This window comes from Zonotrichia leucophrys, chromosome 1A (genome assembly GCF_028769735.1).
Source record: "Zonotrichia leucophrys gambelii isolate GWCS_2022_RI chromosome 1A, RI_Zleu_2.0, whole genome shotgun sequence".
Lineage (NCBI taxonomy): Eukaryota > Metazoa > Chordata > Aves > Passeriformes > Passerellidae > Zonotrichia > Zonotrichia leucophrys.
In genome coordinates, this window is record NC_088170.1 from 39,914,775 (window position 1) to 39,930,271 (window position 15,497).

The 15,497-nt window shown below is 47.9% G+C and overlaps 1 protein-coding gene across 2 annotated transcripts in view; it reads left to right on the forward strand.

Annotated features, from left to right (window-relative positions):
* Window positions 1–1,260: 1,260 nt before the first annotated feature.
* Window positions 1,261–15,497, forward strand: part of CACNG2 (calcium voltage-gated channel auxiliary subunit gamma 2) — a 51,998-nt gene continuing 37,761 nt past the window's right edge. The window contains exons 1-2 of one of the 2 annotated variants that reach the window (XM_064702470.1): window positions 1,266–1,995; window positions 2,540–2,685. In XM_064702470.1, coding sequence (XP_064558540.1) covers window positions 2,544–2,685 — 142 coding nt within the window. In that variant the 5' untranslated portion in view covers window positions 1,266–1,995; window positions 2,540–2,543. Of the gene's footprint in view, window positions 2,686–15,497 lie in introns of both variants that reach the window. The other variant, XM_064702469.1, reaches the window with a different exon arrangement.

Sequence of the window (15,497 nt, forward strand, 5' to 3'; positions counted from 1 at the left end):
TGGACCCCTGACTGCTTGCTATAGAGCCCTTAATGTCCATGACTCCTGTGCCAGATTGGCCTGGAAGGCCTGTCCCAGTCTGCACCCACAGAGGGAGTAGGGAGAAGAGGTAACTGGAGTTAAGAAATTGCAGCATGGCTGAAGCTCTCCAACTGGTTCAACTTCCCAGTACCCCCTTCCCCCAGCGCTGCTCCCCCGCATAGAGCAGCAGTGAACCTCAAGCAGATCTCCTGGTCTAATTTTTCACTGAACAATGAATCTGATCAGAGAGAAACAAAATCGGTTGCATCAAGAATTAGATTATTTCTTTTCTTCATGATTGTTGCATTAATGAGCAGCTACATGTATAGAACCAGGAGGTGACTAATGTAATTAACCTGGTGTAATGATACTGCTGAGGAAGAGAGAGAGGATTATGACATACTTAGATGTCAGTATTGCACAATTTTGTATGTGTTCCCTGTACTATCAGGTTGTGTCTGACACAGAAAACTTAAGCAGTGATAGATTTCAGTCTGCATCCATTCAGCTCATGCGTCTTTCTGTGTAAAATGAGGATGTGATGTGAGGTGGATTGCTTTCCCAGGGTTGAGGGGGTGGAGGTATTCAATTTTAGTGGTGTCTTTCCTTAACAAAATGATACTAATTATCATAAATCGTCCTTTCTCATGAAGAATCTTCCCAAAATGTCTGCTTCTTGGAGCAGGCATTGGGATTTCAGTGAAATCTCCAAAGACAAAGTAAGAACACAGGGATCGACACAACGCTGGTCAGGGGGAGGCAGAGGGACGGAAAACGAGCAACACCAAGACATATGCAACTTGCAGCAAACCCGAGAAGAGTGAAGAGCAAGCACTTAAAAATCATAACAACAGCAATAAGAGCAGAAATACATGCTTATTTTTAAATTACCCTTCCACCTTACATTTCACCCGCCTCCCGGGGAGAGAAACGGCTGACTGAAGTTTTGTGCGGGTCTAACTGCGGTGTGCGGGTCGCACTCGCAGCTCCGGGTACCTACGGCGGGGACGCGAAGGAGGCCGAGCTGAGGGGCGGCGGTGGGGGTGAAAGGCGATCGGCGAGGGAGAGACCCAGCGCCGTCTTCCCCAGGGCTCCGCGGCGGCCGCGGGGAAGCGACCCTTGCCGGAGCCGGCAGCGGCGGGCGAGGCGCAGGGCGGGGGCAGGCTGCCCCCCCGCCCCTCGCTGCCTGCCTGCTGCCTGTGCCTGCCCGCGCAGAGCGGAGCGGGGCGGAGGAGGAGGGAGGCTGCCGCCCGCGGATGCTGGGGCGCGGGCGGCGCGGGCAGGGCGGGCGGCGCGGGCAGGGAGCTGTCCTTCAGCACCGCGGGCCGCGGAGCGCTCCGCCCGCACCGCCGCCCGGGGAGCTGTCCTGCAGCACCGGCGGCCCGGGAGCGCTCCGCCCGCCCCGCCGCCCGGGGAGCTGTCCTGCAGCACCGCCGGCCAGCGCCGACACCGACACCGCCGCCGCCGCCGCTGCCGCTGCCGCGGGGGAGCCGTCCAGCGCCGCGCCGCCAACGCCGCCGCCGCCGCCGGCTTGATGCAGTAGCGGGGCCCGGGAGTCGCCGGGGGCCGCCGCGGGGCAGGGGGTGCCGCAGCCGGGCTCCGCTCCGCGACCCCCGCCCGGGAGGGGCGCCGCGCCTGTCCCCCTCCTCCCCCTCCCCAACCCCCCCTTCCAGGAGCCCCCCTCTCTCCTCGCCCACCTCCGCCGGGAGCGAGCGCCGCGGCTGTGCGGAAAAGCCATGGGAGGCAAGACCTCGGCACCTGTTCAGCTGAAATCAAGGGCTTACAGTATACTGGGCACTCTGGCTTGGTGGTAGGAGCGAGCAAAAGGAAGGAGAAGCAAGCAAGAAAAAGTGAGAGAGGATTGGAGCGACTGCCGCTGCCGGGAAAAAAAAAAAATAAAAACCCAAGGAAGATAACTGAGAAGGAAAAGGATTTTCATGGCGCAGGCTGCAGAGCTAAGCAAGAAGACTGAAGGTTGCATCTCTGCTCTTACAGTCTCTAACTGTCTAGGTCCAGATAATGAGAGATTGTGTTGAGGATGCTGCTGCTGCTCCCCTGTTCACTGTGGAAGCCATCTCCAAATTAGCCATTACATATGGAAACTGGAGACCAGAATTTTAGAAAAAGGGATTAAGGCGTCTCATTTTGGGGGGGGTTCTCTCTTTATTTGTTTGGTTTTTCTTGGTTCTTTTCTCTCTTCTTTTTTTCTTTTTCCTTTTTCCTTTTTTTATATTTCAACCAGAACGTTTCCGATTTAAAAGGCAAGCCTCTTCCCGTGTGGTCTTTCTAATTTACACTCTTTTCCGTGGGCTTTCTTACCTCCCTTTTTTGATATCTATCTCTCTCTCTCTATACCCATTATATTATTAGTCGGAATTATTATTCTTTTATTTTATTAAACACACACACCCCAAGAATCAGAAGGCGGTTGGGTATTTGTATAATGAAGAATTATGGGGCTCTTTGACAGAGGTGTTCAGATGCTTTTAACCACCGTTGGTGCTTTCGCTGCCTTCAGCCTGATGACCATAGCTGTGGGGACCGACTACTGGCTTTACTCCAGAGGGGTTTGCAAGACTAAAACTGTCAGTGAGAACGAAACCAGCAAAAAGAACGAGGAAGTCATGACCCATTCTGGATTATGGAGAACCTGCTGCCTAGAAGGTATTTGATTCTGGACCTCCACACCCCCCCCCCCTCACCCCTTCCTCTCCCACCACCCCACGTTTCTCCCTCCTCCCCCCAATAAATCCCTCCACATTCCACCATTTTCTCACTTCATTCCTTTCACGGTGGATTGAGAGTGGTGGGCTCAGTTACTCAGAGCACAGAGGCAAGAAGACAGGCAAAACATTCACTGTTCTGTTCCCTTCTCCTTCTTCTTTCCCACCCTCCCCACTCCCACCTTCTCCAAAAATTCACTTCCTCCCTCCAACTAGATAATATGTGTGTTACAAAACCACCGAGAGATCCTTTCAAAAAGCAACTGTGCAGTCTGCCTGTCTTCAGCTTGTTTGTATTGCCTGGGTAAGCCAAAATGCTGTGTTATTGCCGTGCTCCGACTGCAACCAGAGAGTGAAATAATTGCTCTCTTTGCACAAGGCTTATTTGCAAAGACAAGACTGTGAGTGAGGGGCAATGTGGGGAGGAGGTGATTGCAAAGCACTTTGGATGCAATTTAGTGTACTTTAGGAAGGAAAAAGAGAGAAAGGGAAGCAACCGTGCTACATCCAAAATGTCTCATACAGAATGATACCAGTCATCTCAAACAGAGTTCAGAGCATTTTGTAATGTCTGTAGGCAACCACATCTCACTGGGCTGGATGCAGAGAGGTCTAGTTTGCTGCTGATTGGGGGGGGCTGGGGTTTTTCCCCAGTTCGTTTGTTGTTGGGAGGTGGGTTTTGTTTGGCGTTGGTTTTGGGGTTTTGGGGGTTTTTTTTAAGGTTTATGGTAAAGGCTTACAATAAACAAGTCTCTGAATGGAGAAATCAGCTGAAGCCTGATGTGGTGAAACTGAACAGCAACTCAGTGACATGTCTGATGACAGAAGAGACACCACTGCAGCCAACTTCTGGAATCAGACATTCTAAAGGGAGAGGGAAAGAAAAGAGGGGCCAGTGATTCGCTTTTAAATATGTGTTGCTGAGTACTGCTATTGGCGTACATGTGGGCTGGGGAGGTGGTCTCCAGCCTGTGCTGGAGGGAGAGGGGCAAGCGATGTAAATGCATGGTTTGTGTTACACACGTAGTGAGGAGAGAGTGAGAGAACAGGAGCGCACATTAGAGCCCGTTGTGAAAGCCCTGTTTGTGAATCAGCTCCCAGCTGGACAGTGGGCTGCTGGGGTTCATGGGCATGCAGGGATAAGATCGGTGCCTGCCGGTGTCCACTGGAGCTGGGTGTGCCTGGAGCTCCCTGTCGGGAGAGAACGGCAAGTGGATACCGCAGAAATTATTTTCTTAACCCGGCACTGGGAGATGGAAGGCAGGGGGAAGGGGGAAATAAACTATGTATGTTTTGATGTCTCTCACCAAAGAAAGCTAAAGGTGCTGTTTGGAAATGGTTGTGTCCAGGAAGAAGCATGAATTTCCCCCCCGTTCTTGGTGCAAATGGTTGAGTGATGGCTGGACATGTTTTGAATAGCTAAGTGACTTCATTGAGCGATGGTCTATTTGACGCATACTGCATTTAGTGCCCTTTGTCAACCCAAACTGCTGCCTTTTAACATATCCTGCAGAGGAGCTCTATGCTGAATACTATATGCTGTATCCACGCCAGAAAATCAATAGCAGTAAATTAATGGGGGATGTTTTAAACACACTTGCTCACACACACGCACAGATTTCCTGCAAATAGATAAATACATAGAGGTATATATTAATAAAAAATGAAAAGCCTTTCACACAGATATTCATTACAATCAGGGAAGGAGACATCTCCTTAATTAAAAATTAATGGGAGAGAGGGAAAAAAAAAGCCCAAATGCAAAGCCATGCAGGGAAGAGAGGCTGGGCTGCAGGGATGAACTCCCTTCCTGAGCCGTGTCCCCAAGCTGGAGGGTGGAGAGAGGCTGGGGTTGTGGTAGAAGGTATGAGGACCCCAGCCCGGAGAGGCAGTGAATTCAGATCATGTCTATCTGCCCACAGAGCCGTACCCAGAGGGACGCGGTCTGAGGGGGAGGAGGAAGGGGCGGGTGAGGTTTGTCAGATTGGAGGAGCTCGGGGCTCCTTCTCCTTTACATCTGACAGGACCCCACAGGCACTGTTGAGAAGTGGCTTGCATGGCAAAAGAATGTGCCAGGATGCTTCCAATTAAAAGCTTTGAAGTGCCCCCAGCCCCCACAATGTTGTGCTGCCAGCCCAGGTTCCCTGCCCTCCCTGCTGATGCTCTCCAGTGGGCTAAAACCCTCACAGCCCAGCATGAACGGCATGAAATTCTGCCTGAGCACAGGGTGGCTCTGGCAGGGTGCTCTCACTCACCCCACACACGTGAGGGTCGGGCTGGCCCAATCCCTCAGGCCCCCAATGCTGGGCAGCAGCAGCAAGTGGGGTAGGAGGGTGCATTGCACCACAGGGGAGCTGAGCCCAGCTCTGAGTGCCATGCCTGAGGGCACAGGTTGCACTAAAACTTGGATAAAGACTTGGTTTCAAGAGCATCTCAGCAGAAGGCAAAACCATCCCCATGGGCACGCGCTGAGCAGGGCCTGAGCATGGATTTGCCTCGTGAGGTGGCACAGCATAGGTTTGGCACTGGCACTACTGGGATGCCTCTGCTTGGCTTCCTGCAGCCCCACAGCCTGCATGGGGTGGTGGCTGGCACTCCCTTGGTCCCAGGACAGCACAGCCAAATATTCCCACCAGCCCTTGGATGGCAGGGCTCTTACTGTCATGTCTGATCAACTTAGTCAGGGGGTATCTTCTTTCTTGTCATAAGGAATCAGAACTGTGTCCCTGGTTGATTTCCTCTCCCTGGTGAAAGCTTCCTGCTGGTGAACAGGAGAGAGAAGGATGCAGCAAAGGCTCCTTTCCCCCATGATACATAGAGTGGGTAGATTTATGGAGGAAAGACCTTCATCTCAGGAGGCTGTAAAAAGGACAAAAACCTTGGTCTGTGCACAGCCTCCCCATGATGTGGCAGAGGCACATGATAAAGGATGTGGGGCAGGCACTCTTCTCCCTGGGGTAGATTTCAGGGCAGGCCTGTAGGGTGAGGGAGGTAGTGAAGAGGAGGGCAGGAGGCTTTGTAACAAGAAAATAATCAAAGGAGGAGTTCAGACTGCCATCTGCTACTGGTAGGAAGCCTCTGATAATGTTGCCTTCATTTCTGGAAACGTGGAGGAATGCTGGCATTAGTCAACACTGTAGGCTGTCAGAGATGGTGGACACCTCATGTTCAAGTTATCATACTAAATTGTCTTTTCTCTTCTTGGCCAAGAGATCTAGTAGCAAAAATGGTTGTGAGTACTTATCTTGGGTTCTATGCACAGATACATTGTTGTCAGAATTGCAAGCTCCTCTTGGAGAATTTCATTCCCAGGCTTTCAATTTTTGGGTTTCCCTGTCTTTAGTCATTCTATTCCCTACAATGGACTTTCAGTCAGCACTTTCAGATCTTTGTATTACTTCAAAGAAGAGTGTAATTTGAGAATTTGGGAAGTTCTTCCTCTATTGGGATTTTTTTCCCCCCTTTCTTGTGTCCTACAGTGAGCCCCTGCTCTATGGTGGGACTCAAGCAGACAGGTGGTGTCGGTTCACATTACTGAAGATCATGCTTCTGATTTTTTTCCCTAATCTTCCTCCAGATGATTCTCTCTTAGACTTTGGGGTTGCCCAAATGTGTCTCTGGGCCATTCAAAAGTCTCTGCCCTTCAAGAAAAAATGGTTTTTCTCCACCCTTTAGCTGTATAGGCACAAAACACACACGAGCACTGAACAATTGAGATCTGCAAGCTCATGCCCCACATGGATGCTGCACCTCTTACAACTTTGAAATGGCTGCAGATATTCCAGCCTAATTCCTTCTTGGCACTGAATGTTTAAAACCGCTTTTTATTATGAGTGATGCCCTGTCTAATTCTTTCATTAGCTCCTGTAGATCTCCTATAGGATCTCAAAAAGTGAGGGACGATGCCTTATCAGGGTCTTATGAAGCAAGGAAATGAAATGTATTTCGTATCTGTAGGTTATTGGTTTTGTCATGTTGTCATTATTATTAAGAAACGGATAGGTCTGGGAGGCTTTTGTACTGAGAAGGCGGGAGAGAAGAGTCCAGGGCAGGCAGGCATGAGTGATGCACATGGGGTTAGACATCCCTGTAGATCTGACTGGTGTGAAGGCAAGTAATTGAATGGATGTTGGTGGAGAAAATAATTCCTGCCTAGAGACCCTTCCCAAGGAGAATTAATGAGCTGATCTGTTCCCTTTCCAGCTTGTTATATCTGAACAGTGCATGAGAGCTAAGTGCAGATCCAGTGTTTGCAAAAATGAAGAGCTGACAGCAAAGTGAGGCAGGGCATAGGCAGTGGACAAGCTTCTGCCAGACGATTCTGGCGCTGCGTCGCTTCCTCTCACTGCCTTCTCCCACTGCTGTTTGTTCCTGGTGCACCTCTTTCCTTTCATATCCATTTTATATGCAGGTTTTTTCCCTGTTTTCCTTCTTACCTTTCATGATTTTATTTCTTTCAGCTGTTGTTTCCTGTCAGTGTCCCTAGTTTTGCTCTCAGAATTGCCTGCCGTCCTACTTCCGAGGATCCATAAATCTACAAAGGGTCGTTTCCTTTCATCCTTGCTGACCTAATCCAGGGCCTTATCTGAAAATTCAGTGTGTGTAGCAGTAGATTAAATCAGGGTCTCCATGTGTTCACAGTTCAAGACCAGGAGCATCCTAGCCCAGCCGTGAGATGCAGCAGAAGGAAATGACCAGGCACAGAGCTGATTGTTGTTGGCATTACATCTGACAGGGAAAAAAGGATTCAAAGCTGGACAGGCCTTGGGTGAAGAAGAAGAAGAAGATAAAGGATTTTAAAAAGTGGGGTGGCAGATGGTGAGGAAGAATTACTCAGGATCCCAGACTTGGGTGGGTTTGGTTGTCCTCTCAGCTTAAATTCACACCTGACTGAAGTCACAGAGAAGACAGGGATGTGAGGGGTTGAGACCTGCAAGCTCAGCTCCTTTGTAAGATCTGACAAAGAAATGCTGTTCCTCACTAGTGAGTTGCTAGAACAGACTTCTAAATTGCTTTTAAATTATGAATATTCCTGCTGACAGAGAAAGAGGAATGGGTTAATACTGTCCTGAAATGCACCAGAAATTGCCTTGCTGAAAAGAGTGAGAGTGAAATGCAGTGGGAGGGACATGGAGATTCAGTGTGGCAGCAGTAATGTATAAAGAAATTACACAGAGATAGAACAAATGTCTCTTTGCCAGGGAGACCAGGAGCTATTCCTATCTAACGTTTCACTTTTAACCCATCCCTTTCCCCATGCAGCCCTCTGAGCCCCCGTCTCACTTGGTTGGGGTTTGGTATGATCTAAGCAAGAGTTTTGGGGGAGGAGAACCACTGAGGTTTGACAGCAGAATCTCCATATTTATTTAATTTAAAAGCAGTAGCGAGGCGGTTGCCGGGGGGAGCAGGGAACATTTCAGGCTCTCAGATGGCTCTGCCCCCTGCCCCTGTTTTAAGAGCAGATTCCCAATCAAGCATACCCGGTTTATCCCAGGGGGAGCCCTCGCTGCTCCATTCTGGGGCTGCTTCTCCCTTCCATATCGCACTCGTTGTCAGGGGATGTGCTGCTGCCTTCCTTTCATGGGCACGAAACCTTCCCCCTTGCAGGAGGCTCTCAAGGAGAGAAGGGGGCTGCTGCCGGAGGAATGGCTTACAGCAGGGTTCCTGCTTCATGTCCTCCCTGCTCAGCCCCCAGTCCAAGGCAGCAGCCACCCCGTTAGGCAGCCTCTGCTTAGGCATATGCAGAATGCAGTGTAAATACAATACACCTAAAAGTTATTTTTCCCTTCCCTATATAACCCCAGCTTTTCCTCACCCTCCATCTTTGACTCATTCTATCCATCTCCATTTTAATTTGTTCTCATTTCCCTCCCCTGTTTTTCCTCTTTATTTTTCCCTTTCATCTTTATGTCTCTTCTGTGCTTTCTCTCAAAAGCTTCTTCTTCATTATTTCTCCCTGTTTGTCTCCAAGTTCTCTGAGGCCCATCCCCCTTGCTCTGTTACATTATCCTATCTTATCTTATATTATCCTATCCTCTGTTATATTATCTTGTCCTTGCTCCTCTCCGTCCCCTTTGCTGCTGCTGTCGCATTTCTCTATCCTCTTTCCTCTTCTCCCTGCCATCATTTCCCCCTGTCTTTCATATAGTCATTCCCTCCAGCTAAAGGACCCCATTCTTTTGGAGCTGTGCTGCCTGTGTGCTCTAAATAAACACTTTTCCATCCTCTTTCTGGCTGTCCCTCTCCTCCTTTCTCCAGCCAGTGCCCCCTCCTCAAAGCAATGTATGACACCGGTTGCTGTCACTGTCTCCTCTTACTCGCAGCCCAGCTACCTCTGAGGGGGCTGAAACCCGACCCCCTCCCTCTGCTCCCTTCATTGCTCACTGCCTGTGGTCAGTCCAAGCTCCCTCCACTTTGCTGCCTCCAACCTCCCATGGCCGGAGGGCTCACTGGCAGCTCAGCTGATGAGCTGGCTCATCTGCGTGCAGCCAGCAACTGGGCTGGAAGGAGCTCATGGCAGCCCTAAATGCCCTCCCTGGCAACCCTCAGACATGGATCAGGCCAGGATCCAAATGGAAAATAAGGGTCTCTCAAGCCATGACCCTGGGGCAGTTGTTGTGCACTACAGTGAAGGATCTCTGGTTGTCAGGGAGAAGAGTCTCAGCGAGCAGTCGTCCTTTTCGAACTGTTTTCAGGGGAATTATTTTCTCTGAGATTCTCAGGAATACCTAAGGTGGGGAGGTGAATGGGGCTGGGGGCTCCAAGCCCCATGGTTGTCTGAATGAACCTATGTGAGGAGGGGCAGAGGGTATCACTGGCTGGTGAGAAAAGGGGGACTGTGTGCCATGCAGGGCTCTACATGAACCGTGGTGACTCACTGGGTGCCAGAAATGGGGACATTGCTGTTAATGGTCTAATGCAGCACATGGCTGCAGACAGAAAACCCTCCACCACCAGCAAGTCCCCGAGCATAAGGAGTGAAGCAAAGGGGACAGCAAGAGTGCAGAAGCAAAGGTTATTCAAGGGTGGGATGTTGCAAAGTCAGAACAGGGTTCATAAAAGGGGGACAGGGACAAGGAAGAGTAGGAAGGTTGTGTATGAAGGCTAGGCATGTTTGCCTGGAAAAAGAGGTAAACGAGAGGGAAAGTGATTGGATTGTGTTGAATAATGAATGGACTAGAGAAGGTGGATCAGTAGCTCTTGATTTCCCCATTTTGTAACACACAGACAAGAGGACCTGACATGAGTCACAGGAGACCCAGTTAAAGCTTTCTCATTTGATGCATATCAGGGCTGTGGAGCTCACTGCCACTGGAGCTCTCACGGCCAAGATTTTAACAACATTTAGCAAGCAAGTGGGCATTTACGACAGAGTTCACGAAAATTAAGCGTCCTCCTAATGGATGTGAACAGCATTTTGGGTGTTTTGTAATTCAGCAATTAAGCCAGTCGCCATAAAAAACTAGGATAACATTTCACAAGGGCAGTCTATCCCCTATCTGACTGCCATGTGGTTCTTGCCTCTTCCCTGAAACATTTGTCAGGGATTAAACAGAGCTCAGATTTACTTAGTCTGGCATTTCTTTTGTTTCTAGATGCTATGCTGTGCAGTTGCAATGTAAGATGCAAACTAGGCCTGCATTTCTGCTGGTGTCAATGACTGCCCTAATTTGACAAATTAACAGTAAGTTTAGGTATTTCTATCATATTTTGCTAGGAAAGATCTGGGATAGAGAGCAATTAAGAGCATATGGAATTAAGTGGAGTCCTTTTTCTTCACACCCCAGGGTACAAAGTAAGTAGCTGGCAATGAAGGTGCTATATATGTGCAAAGAATTATTATTGTTGAAGTCCCTGCTTCCCAGAAAGCAATAGGCTTTGGGTCTCTTTGATGCTATCACAACGAAATTAGAAACAAGGGTGTCTCTTTCCTCTGGTATCTGTGGAAATGATGACTGCACTGGCATGCAGTGACGTACAGCACTGTAGTGTTTCTGTGCACAAGAGATGGAGGCCAATTCTCCCCTCGCTGCTCTGATGTGACCTCGGGGACTCGGACGGAGTCACACTGCTTACGCTGCCCGTGCAGGCAAGGGGAGAGCGAGGCTGAGCAAGGGCTGTGCGTGCTTCCAGCATCCGTGCCCCCAAGGTCACCGTGTGTCCCCGCTCCGCCAGTGACGTACCCAACCAACCAGGGGCTAAATTCACTTCTAGTGTGAGTGGGTGAGACAGCCCCAAAGGTAATGAGATTCTGCATTTACTTATGCCAGCTGTTCACCAAGTCCAGCAGTTCCTTCTTTAACATCATCTTTCACCCTCATTAGGAAAATTCGATTTGGCTGCTCCTCCTGTGGGGCAAAAATTCTCATACACATTCCTCACCTTGGATGGGTGAGTGTGTAAAATGGCAGAGGTGATCGTGAACTTGCTGGCATTCACATTTCTCTTTCTCTTCTTTCTGCATTTCTATCTTTATGTGAATGTCTCTATTTTATTGACAGCTTTCTGTCTCCCAGACCTGTTTATTCTCCTTGTGTTACAGAAAAGCTCTCCCATAAAATTCCAAGCTACTCAATCAGAGTTTTCATATCAAGCCCTGCAGGACAGGTGAAATCCACTTCTGTTTCTGTGGCACAGGCGACTAAAGTATTTATACTAGCTTCCTGTCAAATCTATAACTCCCCAGAGAAGCATATGGACTTTATGCTGCATTTCCTATTCCCCCAGAGCATATACTCCTATCTTCTAGCTGTGAAAAACAGAAAATGAGGATGGTATACAAAAACTTGAGAATGCAATGTCATCCTATTCATGGGTAGGGATTTTTCTGATGTGTGTTTTTGCTAGAAGCAAACACCTATAAATTTCTGATTTAGCTTGTTGTATAAAGAATACATTCTGTCAAATAAAGAATAACACTATCCACCTCCGTTCCTTGGATTTTCTATCCCTTTCTGATTTTTCTCTTCCTATTTCTCAGTTTTCATTCTCCTTCTGAACATGATATTTTTTTTTAGTGCTGGTTTTATTTTTCTCCTCCCACTCCTTCATAACAACATTTCATTCTTAAATTTGCTATCACTCAGGGAACTTCTCTCTTTCTTCAGGTCTTGTTTATATCACCAGTGTAGCTGCAGTGAGATGGATAATGCTTGAACACTGAATATTTCCCAAGTTCATGGTTGTGTTCATTTAGTATCACAGATCACTGTGAATCAAACGACTTTTCCTCCAACCCTATTTGCTGACTTCTGCAACCTTACTGTGACCTGTCCATTGTAAACAGTAAATTTCTGAGAACCGGTTCCTGAAGCTTCATCTCTTCCTGAGGATGTTGCATAATATTTTTCTTTCTTAGTTCAATTTTTTTTTCACCTTTGGTTTTCATTTTTCTTCACCTTTGGTTTTCAGTTTTCTTCATTATCTTCATCATTCTTCTTCAGAATTCGCTGTTTCTTCATCTTTTCCCTTTTTTCCACATCATCTCTCATGTGTGGATCTTTCTCCCACAGTCCTAACCCTTGATGATGTTTCCCCTCTTCCCTTTACATTTCTAGCCCATAGTCCTCCTGGGTAGGAGGAGGACTTAATCCCATCCCATCCAGCCTCTTTGGAAAGGTGGTGGAAAAGGATTCACAACTAAGTCTGTTCAAATGTGCATGTGTGCACATGTGCACACGTGCATCTCCTTTCAGATATGATTGGTATGAAAGATTGGCGCTCGAGATGAAGTGGTTTGATTTTGACTTTTGCCTTTCAGGCAGCCATGAGGAGCCATTCCCAAATGTAGATACCCCCAGAATTGCCTTCAGGGTACAGGGTCTCAAGGGACCAACCTTCAGGAATTTCTGCTGCTTTGTTTTAGATTCAAGCATTGTCCTTTTCCTTAGGCTGAGGGTCATGGATTTTTGAAGGGCAGTGGCAGAACCATGAAAGAAGGCATTTTTCTCTTGCTCATTTTTGAGTGAGGAGTGAATGAACTGTGATAAATATTTTTCTGTATATAACTAGAGCTGTCTCAAAGAAGTGGCAGAGGAAACAGATGGCAGAGGCCCTTTATAGGCAGCTGCTGTTGTCTCTTAAGGTGTCACCATCGCAAGAAAAGTGGTTGTAATTGGGGAGCTTCAAGATCTGAAAGGACTGAAAGGACTTGAGCAGAAAAGAATGTCATCCTGCCTGAAGGCAGGGGGGAGGGGGACAGAAATCAAATATTCAGAGACAAAAAGTACAGGAAATGGGTTGGAGCCACTATGAAGTTTTAGTGAATTTCACAACCACAGGATGGATGGTTTCCCTGTGTTTGGGAATTCCTAATTGGTCACAGACAGTAGGAACATTTTAAGCAGGGTGAAGAGCTGTTTTAGTTTATTTTGGGGACAGCAAGAGGGGCCAGTGTCCAGTGGAAACAATTGAGTGAGAGACTGAGATCCCCACTGCACTGTGGAAATGCAGTTGGACAGGAGTGAGGAAAGGTCCAGGAATAGCTATCTCCAGGCTCCTTTCTCCTCCAATTACTTCCAAGCACTACTGCAGTGCATGCTTTTGGTATGGGGGATGCTACAGTTTGGTGTAGAAGCTTCTGTCCCAGATATTCCTCAAAATGCCTGCCTGGAGCCCTATGATCTCAGTGTATGCAGCACAGAGAGAAATTGTAAGTTGACCTGTGAAATAACAGAAGTGGAGACATGTAGCTGCTCCCTAAAAAATAACCAGGCTTTGGTTCCTTCATATCTTCCAGGCTTGGGGGGAATTGGACAATGGACTAGACCTCTAAGACTTCCAAACATGGAGTTGTTTTAATCTTTCCTGCTGCCCATGTGTCTCCAAAAGTAGGAGCCATGTATTTCTTTCAAGGAAGAGAAAATACACAGAAAAAGTTCAATAGGAGAATTTGGGAGGAAGCCTGGGAGGATGATAGGGTCTCTCATGAAATGCAAGCGTTTGGGGCAACACAGCAGCTGTGAACAGGCTTGCTGCTGGAGATAATTGGAGCTCAACATTGCACAGTGTCCTTTAGCTGAGGATTCCATTGGAACTGTACTCAATAGCCTCAAAGGGAACAACTGCCAAGAGCAGAGCAGAGCAGTGCAGCTGCTTTGCTGTTGGGAAAGGGAGCAAAAGAGAAAATAGTATGTCTACCCCGCTGAGTGAACTGCAATGCAAACAGCAGCACAGCACAGAAAAATGCATGGGACTGGCAATTTTTCTAAATTTTGGGTGAGCACCTAATCATTGCACAACTCTTTCTCAATCATTGTTCCGTTCTTCCCCTCTTCATCCATCACTTTGTCCATCTGTTCACAGGAAAGCATAACTCAGAAAGGACAAGAATGACTTTCCAGGAATTAATTCCAGGGGCTGTCTAAGATCACAGGAGAAAGGTGTTTTTCTGTGTGCTGCATCATTACAGCTTGGCCCACATTTACAGGAACAGTGAGGGGAAAAGCATTCAGAGCAAAGCAAGACTGTGAGAAAGAGCATTGTGACAATATAAAGGCACCAGGACCAGGAAGGACTTTTATTCTTCTGCAGAAACTGAAGGGATGGGTTGTGTCTGGGAATAAACCAACTCAGATGTGGAGGAAAGCGTCTCTGCATGGTGGAAATGGAGGGACATTTGGGGCTGGAAAAGTCTGTGACAGCTGGAAAGCACAGCTGGCCAGAAGGAAACATTAGGCAAGAGAGGACCCAGGACTTGGCCACAGCATGACAAGGGAAGGTGGTAATAGGAATGCAGTGTGCTGGAAGGAGATAATTGAGATACATGGTCTGAAAGAGGAAGATGAGTCAGAAGAAATCCTGGGACTCAGAGGTAGGAGAGGTTTGAATTGCTGAGAGAAGCAGGAGTATCAGATAGGGCTGGATGGATGGAGAGACAGACCTCCTCATCCATCTTTGAATTGTGGAATGGGATGGATTTTCACCTGCTGATGCCAACATCTAGCACCACTAACAGTGCTCCCTCTCACTCCTTCCTGCCCCAGTCTGTGGGAGAATGGGTTCACACGTAGAAAGACTGGGCAGGATCAATCATATAGACCAACCAGTCTTGGACCTCCAGCAATTTGGAAAGTGTGACCAGTGGTTTTGACTCTATACAGTGAAGTTTGAAAAAGGAAAGAAGAAACAAACTAGTTGGAGCATGACATTTTAGACTTGACTTGGTGATGCCATGGGCACTTGTAGTAAGAGCCTCCTCATGCTTGGTAACCACAGGTGGTCTGAAATAACTGAATGATCCTATCTCATTCTGTCCCTATGGGAGGTGCATTGTGTTATTTGGGGTTCTGAAATGGAGCTTGGCCCAGACATGTGTGCAAGTGCTTGGGAAATTGGGAGCCAGAAGATGCCATCACAGCTGGATTTCTCCTTTGCAGTTTTAGCAGGCAGGGCTGAAGGACACAGGGACTAATCTCCATGTGACCTGCAGATCCTGTCCTTTCACATGAGGGCTGAAGCTTGCTGAAGAGGTAATGCTGGAATGCTTTTGCCCATGTGGTATCTGCCCTGGGGATACACGGCCACTTCTGTCTCCAGGGTTGTCACTTAGCAGAGAAAAATTCATTGGATTCATGACAAAACTGCAGGATTTACCAGCAAAGAAATAGTTTGTTCTCAAAATAAATAAAATCTGATCTGGAGGTGGTGATTTACTCAGACACCCAAGAGATCACTTATTTTGAGTATCTTGTTTAATTCTCACTGAGACTGCTAGTTTTGTCAATCTGTATCTTAGTTTTCTCAGGGAAAAAA